At 38.8% G+C, this 12,590-nt stretch overlaps 1 protein-coding gene across 8 annotated transcripts in view; it reads right to left on the bottom strand.

Moving 5' to 3' along the window:
* Positions 1-9,556: 9,556 nt before the first annotated feature.
* LOC113052159 (C-Jun-amino-terminal kinase-interacting protein 4-like) overlaps positions 9,557-12,590 on the bottom strand; it is a 35,798-nt gene continuing 32,764 nt past the window's right edge. For all 8 annotated transcript variants that reach the window (XM_026216523.1, XM_026216537.1, XM_026216545.1 and 5 more), the window contains 2 exons: positions 11,631-11,732; positions 9,557-11,509 (listed from right to left, as the gene is read on the bottom strand). In XM_026216523.1, coding sequence (XP_026072308.1) covers positions 11,376-11,509; positions 11,631-11,732 — 236 coding nt within the window. In that variant the 3' untranslated portion in view covers positions 9,557-11,375. The remainder of the gene's footprint in view (positions 11,510-11,630; positions 11,733-12,590) is intronic.

Raw genomic sequence — 12,590 nt, 5'->3', positions numbered from 1 at the left:
AATAGCCCTTGATGCCTTCAGTGTGACTCTACAATTTACATAGTCATGAAAATAAAGAAAACTCTTTGAATGAGAAGTGTCCAAACTTTTGGTCTGTACTGTATATATATAAATCAGAAATTCTGTTGCAGATTTGAAGTGACACAAGGGTGAGCAAAATAACAACTGGCTTTTCCAGCGGAATTATTTCTTTAACAGGGCTCTGCTACAGTTTCCAGGAGTCTTATGAGACACAAATAAACTTGTGATCTGCCATATGAAATGAATGATAAAATGTGCAAACAGATGCTAATAGTGTAGAGTTGCAGTGGTCAGTGATCTCTGAAGGACTGTCTCTGATACATGGCTAATGAAGCATGTATTTTCATGCCTCTGAGATCAGAGGCGCTCTTCTAACACACACACGCACTCATGTGGTCTCGCTCAGCTTCTAGCCCACTCACTATGTAAAATTCAAAGAAGGTGAGCAGAAGGCCCCACAGCAAATGTGTTTACCCAGCCTGTGACGCACATCAGAGCGAGAGAGAGTGAGCAGGATGGTGCTGGTGGAATGAGGAGGAGACAAAATGGAATAGGAAAGGAAAAGAGAGAAATGCTGTGAAAGCCAAAACACTGACCCATGAAACAGGACATAGAGAGCGCATGCAGGTGCTGAGTTACAGTGATAAATTAAACATCAGTTTCCTGATGCACCTGTCCCTCATTGCCAAAAACCAAAGCCTGCTTAAAGGTCCCAGATTGTACACTTTTCTGGAGTTTTATTTTAGGTTTTGATGTCCTTAAGAATATATATTTGCAGTATAATTACCAAAAACCATCTCATTACATTTTTACAGCTCCTTTCTCAGGAGGTCTGCTAAGAACAGGTCGATTTTAGCAGTGAGAGTGTAACGTTACAAGTCGGCCGATCTGGTTTTGTGGTTAAAATTACCCAACTTTTTACAGAAGTCACAATGGTTTGTGAAAAATCACAGCTACTTTAAACAGGCTGTGTGCATTTTACTGTGGACTGACTGTTTTTAAATGTATATGGTAGTTAAATAGCCCCTAGACCTCAGTTATCATGAAAAAAGCCAGGAAATGCAAACTTTGACAATATGGGACCTTTAAAGCCAGCATTAAATCAATGTATTTACTTGCTTGTTGTCATGTACCTGGACTTCTTGTGCATCTGTGCATTATAGAAGCTTATGGGGATCTTGAATGTTTGAGGCCACGTTTACACTAGTGTGATTGTGTTTAAAAACGCAACACTAAGGTTACGTCTATTGTTTACACTACTCAGGTGTTTTGCACTTTCGAAAACTGAGACTTTTGAAAACGCTGTTGACCACGTTTCAGTTTGAAAACTCCGGGTTTGCATTTCAGTGTAAATGGACCAAAACGGAGACTTTTGAGAATTATGGCGTGGCTGCCCACATGATCCCTGCATAACCTTGATGACTGTGTAACCGTATCATAAACAGTAATCTTGCTCATTTTTGAACCTGCCAGTGACTAGCAACCGACTTCTTGTTTACACTTTACGTGCATGCCCAGTGTGCATGAATGGTCACTTGACATGCATTTTCATTTTATGTAGTGTAGAAGGAAATGAAAAATAAAATGAAATAAAACGCACTAGTGTAAACAGGGCCTGATTCTGATTGGTTGATGAACATTCTAAGCGGCCATTCACACAGAACAAGTTTTTCTATGTAAATCTAAGGGTTTCCAGCTAGATATGGCTTTGGATGCGACCATCTCAGTGAGTTTTGTACATTGTTCGGTTCCGGTAACAGAACCTCTGCAGCAGGGCAACTGGGTGACTGTGAGGCGGCATAGTCGTGGGTCACACCGCTCTTCTGTTCGAATTAATACATTAAACAGGTTCTCCCCACTCAGTGACGGATCCACTGAAAAACCTGATCAAAGTGCTCTAGGTATTGGTGATTCTATTCTACACCAGCCACTATAGTCCGGGAGCCAGAGCGCCTGACATCTTGTCAAATTTAAACATGCTGTCTAATGCTAAACATAAATACAGTAAGATTGTTATTCACGCCGGCACTAATGATGTTCGACTTCACCAGTCGGAGTTCACTAAAAATAACATTAAAGAGGGGTGTGTGAACTTGCAAGTATGATGTCAGACACTGTAATATGCTCTGGTCCCCTTGCTGCTTATCCTGGGGGTGAGATACATAGCAGACTGTCATCACTCAATGGATGTATGTTTAAGTGGTGCCCGCAGAATAACATGGGTTTCATAGACAATTGGATGAGCTTTTGGGACAGACCTGATCTGTTGAAAAGAAAGGGTCTTCATCCCTCCTGGGGTGGTGCTGCTCTTCTGTCTAGAAATATGGCACATAGTCTTAGTGTTTATACTTGACTAACTGGGGCCCAGGTCAGGAAGCAGACAGACTGGCTAAACCGACCGTCTGCTAGCTGCCTCCCGTCACAGAAGTCAGTTAATTCTTAGCACACAGAGACTCTTTCACCTAGATATCACACTATAGAGACTGTGTCTGTTCCCCGAACTAGAAAATACAAAAAACGTCCAAACCAATTTGGTAATTTGTGAAAAACATGAGATACAACCACGGCTCATCTAGTTGTCCTGATCTCTGCTGTCTTTCAGGGCTGTTGAGGTCCTTTTTAGGTGCTGATACACCATCTATTACCATAATTTAAAAAACGTCATAGAATAGTGTATAACATGATTTGGGATGCACCATATGTTGTTTGACGGCAACATGGCGGAGGAGGCACATGTCTTATTTTAGATGCAAAGATGCGTTCAATATCGTCTTAAAAAGTGGAGCAACAATTGCTTAGTGTCTTTTAATGTCCGGTATAGTATAAGAGGAATAACTGACCAGGCTCCGCTGAATTATTAGAAAAAAAACCTGCTCTGCATCACAGCCGCATCATCACCTCAGGTGTGCGTTATTCATTATTTTTACTACTCAGCGGCCCATCGTCAGTTATCCCTTAACTGTTTCCACTTAAGTGTAAAAAATGAAACAGTACTTTTTTATTTCAACTTATTTCTCACAATTATAACTTTGTGTCACTTTGGGTTTTAACCCAAATACCTTTACTCTGAGGTGAAAACAAGTCCTCTAAGATCTTTTACTTTACATCCCCTGCCCTTCAATCAATTCTAAATACATAAAAACAACTCCTGACCCATTTCATTCTTTTTGAATACCCGTTTCACTTTATTACATCACATTATTAAAGTAAAATGGGTTCTGAATGCCTTAGTGGTTCAGTTGGAGGCCATATTTGTTTCGCCCCGGGGGAGCAGTCATAGTGCAGCTCCTGTCAGCTTGAAGCAAAGACTGAAATCTACCAAAATGTTGCCTAACAGCATTCACTATCAGTGTGACCTAATGGTTAGAGAGTTGAACTTGTAACCGGAAGGTTGTGGGTTCCAGTCTCTGTACCAGCAGGGATTGTAGGTGGAGAGAGTGAATGACCATAAATTCTGTTCTTTTGAACTTTCTATTCATCTAATAATCCTGAAAAAAATGTTAAGCTGCACAACTGTTTTCAATGTTGATAATCAGCATACTAGAAAGACAGTAGGGCTGTGCGATATGGACAAAAAAACCTATCACAATTTTTTTATCAATTTCGCAGTTTCGATTTTAATCATGATTTTGACACACAGAGACATGCTTTACAGTCATAAATGCATTCAGTATAAATTTAATCATATTTTCAAAAGAAAACCAATGAGAGCTTTATCAAAAAGTTTTAACATGTCTCTAGAACAGACATAAGTCAAAATAATCAATTAAATCTTTTCTCACCTTTCTATTTCTAAGCTTTTCTGTTCACATCTTTATCTTGTGCAGTTTGAAGGTTCTGATCCGCTAACATGGGCTCGAAAAAAAAAGACAGACAAGAGTGTGTGAAACTGGAGTTAGGCATATGCCCAGTCTGTTCTGTTCTCGTGCTCCACTTAGGCACGCTTCATTCTGATTGTTTCGTATAGCGTACTGCGGGAGGTCGGGCCGCAGAAAATTGTGCTATAAAACGAGAAATCGCGCACACTCAGATTCACGATTTTATTATGATTTTGATTAATCGCACAGCCCTATAATGATAGAACCTTAGAACAGTAGTGTTTGTTTAATCACAAATACAATCTCATAAAAAGATATCAAACATTTTGCATCTTCCCAAATCACACACATGGGTGTAAAAAAAACCTGATTCCTCAATCAAAAAGGTGACTTGCTTATTTTAATGATAGGTGGGGCTTCCCCTCTTAGCTGCCTGCCATATTACAATTTCTCCCATTACTGAGTACTGTTGATACTCAAATGCTTTCTTGAGGGGTTGAGACCTTTTATATTTGATTCTCCTCCAGGGTAGAATGCAGGAGGTTTGTTAAAGACATCAGGAATCATGTGACTGGTTTTAGAGTCAAATGCATGTCCTCACACGCTTGACTCTAATAAGCACATTCTGTACCTAAGTGGCCACTTCTAAGACAACCACCACTACTTCTTACACTCATGGTTATGGTTATGGATTAAAAGAAAAACCTTTGTATTTTAAACCATCCTGCACTGTTCATGCTACAGACATCACATTTTTCAAATGATATATTTTTTAAACCTGGTGGACGAAAAAGACTCAATTGTTAAAGGTGCAGTATGACATTTTTTGACTATAAATACTATAATATATTATATTAAGGAGACATGCTAAGTTCACATACTTGTTTCTCTAAAAACAATACTAAATCCAGTTATTCTGCTTTGAAAAGTGTGCTCCTTGTCAGTTTTGGTCTGCGTTGTTAAACCCACTGCCAATTTAACCAGTAATATTTTAACACCCCAGGTTGCCAGCTGACAGGAAATACAGTGTAATGCAGCCATTAAAGTAAGCAAACAAACTGGGTCAGACGTAACATATTCTACCCGACACTAAAAAGACTTGACATCCATCTAAAAAACTCTATGGCCAGATGCATAATAAAACACGGTTAAATTAATTTATCAACTTACAATGTAAAGATTATTGCCTTCCATTGTCAGCTGCGCTCATTCCTGTTGCATGTCCTCAATCTGGCAACCCGCGTGAGGGGCGAGTCTGAGGAGGAGGGGGCTGGGGAAGCAACTCTCTCCAATTTTTTAGATTTGGCATGCAGTATGCATTTTAACAAACCGTATACCTTTAACAAACCATATTGTTGTAAAAATATCACAGAGACTCAGGCTAGTAAGCATCCATGCTGCAACCAACCAGAACACTACCACATAGCCACACAACAAACCACAGTTTTACAGAGGCAAGCAACACTTATTTTTCAGATTTTGTGAGAATCAAACTGGCTTTTTATATTCTGTCTTAGTTATTGAAGTCTACTTGTGTTCTTAGGGAACTGTTGTGTACTTTTGACCTGTCAAAATCATGGAGCGGGTCTGCTGGAAGTTTAACGTCCCGTGACAGGTTTTGTTCTAGAGAAATGTCTCGGCTGCTCTTGCTCTAGTTTTATGCTCTGCAAGCCCCTCTGTGGTTATAAGCACTGTTCTCCAGGCCTCTCCCCAGAGACTGTCAGGATAAATTTAGGGGCGCCTTTGTGAGGCGAGCAAAAAAACATGCTGAGTACACACACACATTCACTCTCTCACACACGCACACTTTCTACCTCTAAATTTGGAGGACTGCAGTGCAGGGATATTAAAAAGCCTGAATCATTACAGCCTTCAGAGGCCTTGATAAATTAAAGACACATCACAGGGTGGATGGGTCAACGAATGTGCAGTAATGAGAGGAATACCAAACGGACTTCAAACTCACTTTTACTTCATTAACAGCCCACTGAAACCACACACAGACTGGGCAGAGACTGAAGACGCTTTGTACCCTGTTGAGGGAATAGTTCTTGCATCATTTTCTCTCCCTCATGTCAATCTGAACCTGTAGGAGTTCAGGTATAGGAGTATACACACATGTGCATATTCAGATGCAGCACACCAGATTTGACGTCAATGCAAAATCTGCTCTCACGTGTCCTTTGAACCAAACACAACATGCCAATTTTTAATATGCATAAGGCTGAATGACATTTGAGAGCCACGTGAGCAAATGAGGACAGACTTTCAATTAATGCATGAACTGTTCCTTTAAGAAATGCCCTTTTATAACCTCTTAAAGAAGCAGCTTGCTTTTGAAACAGACTAAAATGGATATTGTTTTGATGCGGTGCCTCCAAATATAATAATTTTGTTACTAAAGCCATAGTTCATCCAAAAATGCAAACTCTGTCATCATTCCCTCACCCCCAAGGCGTTCCAAACCTATATGTGCTTCTTCCATGGAGGACAAAACAAGATATTTTAAAGAATGTTTGTAACCAAAGAGTTGACGGCAGCCATTGACTTCCACAGTATAGAGAGAAATACAATGGAAGTCGAACACTACCGTCAACCTTTCTAATTCAACAGTTTGTAACAAGTGGAGGGTAAATGATGACAGAATTTTCCTTTTTGGGTGAACTAAACCTTTAAATGTTTCTACAGTGAGAATACCGTCTGCAAATGGACAGCTGTGCAAGCGATGATAAACAAAGCACAGCCTGACGCTTGAGCTGTTGTGTGTGTGTATAAATATAGAGATACCAATGCAATGAACAAACCCTTCACACTTTCGCGATCCTGGCCAGACACACTAACACCTCACCTAAATATACAGCACACAAAAGCACATGGTCACTGGCGGCGCTTCTATGTTTAGATGACTCTCCTGAGGGGACGGCCTGGAGGGAGCAGGGGAAGGACGTCCCTGCATAGCCCTCGTGATCTTAAACTTTACATGCACCGCTTGTCACACTCGCACAGCTCCTGTGATTGAATAATCCCTGATTCAGCCGCAGGGAAACCCTGACATTTGCCTGGATGCCAGTCATGTAAGCGCTGCCCTTTGACCCGTGGCTCACTCATCTGACAATATACTTTTTGTACACTCTGGGCATATTCAAATACTTGTGATATATTTTACAAAAACTGCACATATTAATTCATTGTTTTTCATAATCTTTTGATATCTTAAAAGATGGACACTTATTTCAATGATATGGTGATTAACATAAAGCAAAGTAAATATTTGACTTAATTTTAACTAGTTAAACTGGCAGTAATCTTTAACCATATTTCAAAGATAATAAAAGTATTTATGAAATTACATACATAAATATATATGTGTGTTTGTGTGTACTTTGGTCAAAAAGCACACTTACATTCAACTTACTGCATTTAATACACACTTAAACCATATTACATGTTAATTTACTTGCAATTAACATGCAAGAGTCTCAGATAAAATAAAAAATGACTTTCGTTCCATTGAAAGCTGTTAATGAAATCATATCACACATTGTAAATGCTTGCAAAAAAAAAAAAAAAAAAAAAAACTAACCATGCTAATACGAAGTAAAACCAAAAACCTAAATGACTTCCATAAAAGTGCTATGTTCATTACGTAAAATTATTGCAAAAAACCACATTGTTAAACATGTTAAAAACGGTATTTTGATAATTTTGCAAACGACATTAAAATAAACACCTAAAATATGATCACAATAAAAACAAATCACGGAGGTGTGGGATTGTCCTCAAAGTATGTGAGTAGGTAGTTGAGCAGACACACACACACACAGAGATAGAGAGAGAGAGAGAGAGAGAGAGAGAGAGAGAGAGAGAGAGAGAGAGAGAGAGAGAGAAGAGCTTCTGAGAGCATCTGGCCATCTTATGTAAGCGCTGCAGCTCTGTTTATGTCTCTCTCTCTCTCTGTGTGTATATGCTCGCGTGTGTTCTCAGCACGTGTTGCATTGGGCCCCCGGGAACAGTGCAGCGCTGCCACCTGCTGGACAAAAACTGTACGCTGTTTTGCAGTTTTGCAGTTATGTTATATGGATCAGCGGTTCTCAAATGGTTGTTTTGAGATTACTTTGGATATGAAGGGGCTCCGTAAACACAGTACCAAATGTAATGCAAAAGTTAATATATCTGATTCAAGTCAAACATCGAAATGAATGTATACTCTATTAGCGCATGTAGGCTCCACAGTACTGACAGCACACATACCCGTCTGTGTCAGCAGAGAATTATCATCAAACCGATTTCTGTAATCATAGCTGCCAGGACTAATCTTTGAGATCGAAACAAATTATTATCACAAAAATAATCGGAGTTTTTGCTAATACTTACAAGTGTTTGTACTGTTGATTTCGCTCCAAAATGACGTCACTTCCTGGAGGATGATGTCATTAAGAAACTGGATTTTGTCTGTTAAAGTGATATTTACATTTACATTAGTCATTTTGCTGGCGCTTTAATTACAAAAAGCGGATACATAAAGCGATTCTTTTTAAAGAGGCAAACAGACACAGGCAGTGCTTGCAATACAAAGTTTTAGTCATTGTTCAAATAAGTACAAGCTAGAAAAAGAAGGAATAAATAAAGAGAAGTTTTTATTTAATTTTATTTTTTTATGATGAAGCCAAGTAGTTTCGAAAGAGATGAGTTTTCAGCTATCATTCAGCTGGGATTCATCATTCCGGATAGGGGCGGGAATTTCATTCCACCAGCCAGGAATGGTGAACGAGAATGTTCTGGAAAGTGATTTTGAGCCTCTCTGTGATATGACCATGAGGCGCCGCTCACTAGCGGATCTCAGACTTCTGGAGGGGGTGTAGATTCGTAATGGTGAGTGGAAGTAGGCGGGTGCTGAGACTGTGGCTGTTCTATATGCAAGCATCAATGTCTTGAACTTGATACGAGCTGTAACCAGCAGCCAGTGCAAGGAGATAAAGAGAGGTGTAACATGGGCTCTTTTGGGTTCGTTGAAGACCAGTCGTGCTGATGCATTCTGAATCATTTGTTGAGATTTGACTGAGCTTGACAGTAGTCCAGCCTAGAAAAGACAAGGGACTGGACAAGAAGCTGTGCAGCATGCTCTGTTAGAAAGGGCCTGATCTTTCTGATGTTCTGACCGAAGTTGATGGGAAAATTGTAGAAGAGCCTAGCTGGATGGAGAAATCATACTGTATAGTTGGAGTGGCAAGGAAGACAAGAAGCCCAGTCTTTGCCAGGTTGAGCTGTAAGTGATGCCGAGATGGATGAAAGATTTAAATTAATTGTTTTAAATAATTAGATTCATTTGTCCATTTATAAATATATTTATTAAAATTTCTGTGTTTTCTATTTTTTTTTATAGCATCACTGATATGAACAATATTGTTAATACCAAAAATATATTATGTTTCAAACAAGAAAGTATGCATTTATTTGAAAATTGTATTTATTTTAAGAAGAAATTCAAGATTATCTCATTTTTCATTTTGGAAGTACTAGTTAGTATAAATTTAAGAAAAGAATTTTACGTTTTCAACTTAATATTTCCCTGAATATACTGAGACGTTTAATTTGGGACATGAAATTAATGCAATGCGTAACAGGAAAGACTACAGAAATGGTATGAATCAACCATTAAGAAAAATCGGTTCAGAAAACAAACATCACGACACGAACATATGAACCAACACAGAAGGTGAATTCCCCATGAAATTGAGTTTAATAGAGTTTAAAAAATAAGGCTATGATGCAGTTTTAGCAAACTTTTGACAAGAAAAACATAATAATGACAGACTGTGGTGCACAAGCAGTCCAGTCAAATTTAAGGGATACAGTGACAAAACACACACACAACCACCCAAAAAGGTGGCGATAAACAGTAGAACTAACAAACCACATTGTACTTATTTAAAAAAAACAACAACAACAAAAAAAAAACATGCATAGCTTAATACAATTAACGTGTATTTCCCGAATGAGTCATGGAGGTTATACGGTCTAATACTGTCAAAATTATTATTCAGTTCCTTCAACACGAAAACATCGCTTCTTAAAGGTCTGAGATGTAAAACAAAACAATATCGTCCTTGTTCGCAAACATGTAAAAAGTTACATTCTGAACCATAAAGTTCATTATGAAAAATAAATACTTGAATGGCAACGACAATGGTATAAAGATTCCCTTTATGTAACGGTATCAGAATTTAAAAGAAATCAAATGCGCCCAAACCAGACCCCTTTCCCCATTTACACATAAAAAGTCAAACACCATTGTTGCATATGTTTCAACAGACATCAAGGTACAATAAAAGTGTCGTACAGACCAGATACAAAAGGAGGGAAAAATCGGATTAGAATTAGAAAACTGGGACACACGATACAGACAAAAACCTACATTAATTATCAGAGATGCTTAGTGCTGAAGCAAACGAAACCAAATCTGACACAAGAAATACGAATCATTTATTATACAATCCCAGTCAATTTTTTTTTTATTAACATTATTTTGTCCATTGCTAAGAGAATCACAGAACATTGAAAAGCCTTGGCAATGCAAAATATTCAACAACTAGGCTGTTTAATGTTTGTTATTTGTTCTGTGTTTCATCCTTTGGTGAAAGGGGCAGAGGCAGACCATCTCAACTTCCGTAAACCGGGTCTGTGTACTGTTTGTGTGTTCGGTACGGTCTTTAAAGTGCCAGCAAGCTTTAGCGCGAAGGATTTCTAGAGCTCCGGGGCTCGGTGTAGCAATGATACAGGACTCATGCAAACACACGCGCACAGCATGCCGTAAAGATGCTGAGACACCGCTCACCAGATAGCAAAAAAAATAGCTCTCCGAGTCTCTATATACATGAACTTCACAATGCTACCACTGCCATAGTGCAAAGAGAAACGTCTGATCAATTCTGTGAACAACAAAAAAAACACAAAAATTTATCTTAAGCAGCTAACATAAAAAAAACAACTAATTTCCCTAAAATTATGCGCTGTAAACTCTTAAAGGAATAGTTGACCCAAAAATTAAAATTTGCTGAAAAATTGTAGTCATCCTCTGGCAATCCGAGATGTAGATGAGACTATGAAATGTTTGGACTCCCATTCTGACGGCACCCATTCACAAGTGATGCAATGCTACGTTTCTCCAGATCTGTTCTGATGAAGAAACAAATGCATTTACATCTTGGAAGACCTGAGGGTGAGGACATTTTTAGCAAATCTTATTTTTGGGTGACCGATTTCGTTATAAAACTCTCAGCATGGGATTTTATCATAGCTGCGGACGGACTTCAAGTCGTGGTTTGGTTCCTTCAATTCCATCTCTTTCCTGTCAATGGCAGATTCATCTAAAACAATACAATTAAATAAACATCCAAGCACAAATATCAGAAGTCGTTGTGACGTAGTATTAAGAACAGCACTATTAATACTAATATTAATGTCTGTATTAAGAACAGTTGTAAAATAATAAGCCCGTGTGAGTTCTCCGTTGAACCTGTAGCTGTGATTTAGCAGTCACTCACTACCTGAAGCAACCTGCCAGACTATAACATAACTGCGCTCAGGTTTGGCAGGAGCCGACTGCAGCTTTAAAGTGTGTTCGGCTGATTCCTCATCTTCATCTCGTCCCAAACCACCGTCCTCATCACCTAAGAGAGACAAAGACAGCAATAACATTAAGCAACACAACTGTTTTCAGCATTGATGATAGTAATAGTTTCAGCATATTGGAGTGATTTCTGAAGGATCATGTGACACTGAGGCTCTTACCGATCCTGAAGTCGATGTATCCCTCTCCTCCGCTCATGATGAGCATGCTCTTGCCATCTGAGCTCTCGGTCATAACTTCAGCTCCTGGCACGATAACCTGACCTGAAGCACAACATTAGCACATTAGCACAGATTCACACGTCACCAGTCATTATATCAAACACCGCCGCTTTAAAACAATATGCAACAGTCATCGACTGTAAGCTGTATGAGCAGAGAGTGCAATGATGGAGTAACGACAAGTTTGTGTGTGACTTGCAATGCCTTCTTTTCTTAATTTTTGTTTTGTTAAGAAAACAAATCTCAATATTATTCATCAAAGATGCTACTCCTCATACTCGCTCACCAACACAGTACCAGGGACAGGGCCAATAAATGGTGGTTTACCAGAGGACATTCTTTCATCTATATCTGCAAATACAATTGTATTTTTTATTTAGGCATTTTTCACCATTTTTCTCTATCCTCTTAACCTGAGAGTCGAGTCATATTTTTTTCGATTCGCTACAGGAGGCCTTTTTCACCCCCCAGAGCCGTGTGAGACATTTTGATTTTATTTTATGTTTTATGGAAGGGCGCTTTTTATTTCACGTCTTTTGGACTGAAGCAGTGCAACAGCTGGGGACTGCAACGATAAAGCTTAAATGATCAAAGATCATTTTAATATAACTCCGACTGGACTCATCTGAAAGAAGAAAGTCATATGCACCTAAGATGACTTGAGGGTGAGTAAAAAGCAGCCTAATTATCATTTTTGAGTGAACTAACTCTTTAAAGAGACACCCAAAAACTAAAATTACCCTCAAGCTGTTCCGAACATGTAGAAGTCTCCTTTTTCTGATGTGTGGAACCAAACAGTTGCTGTTCCCCTTTTAACTAGTATCAGGTTTGGAACAACATGAGGGTAAGTAAATGATGACATTATTATTGTTTTGTAATCTTTGCACGAACTATCCTTTT

This window comes from Carassius auratus, chromosome 3 (assembly GCF_003368295.1).
Source record: "Carassius auratus strain Wakin chromosome 3, ASM336829v1, whole genome shotgun sequence".
NCBI lineage: Eukaryota > Metazoa > Chordata > Actinopteri > Cypriniformes > Cyprinidae > Carassius > Carassius auratus.
The sequence above is the reverse complement of the archived record's forward strand: the minus strand, read 5'-3'. Positions and strand labels throughout refer to the sequence as shown.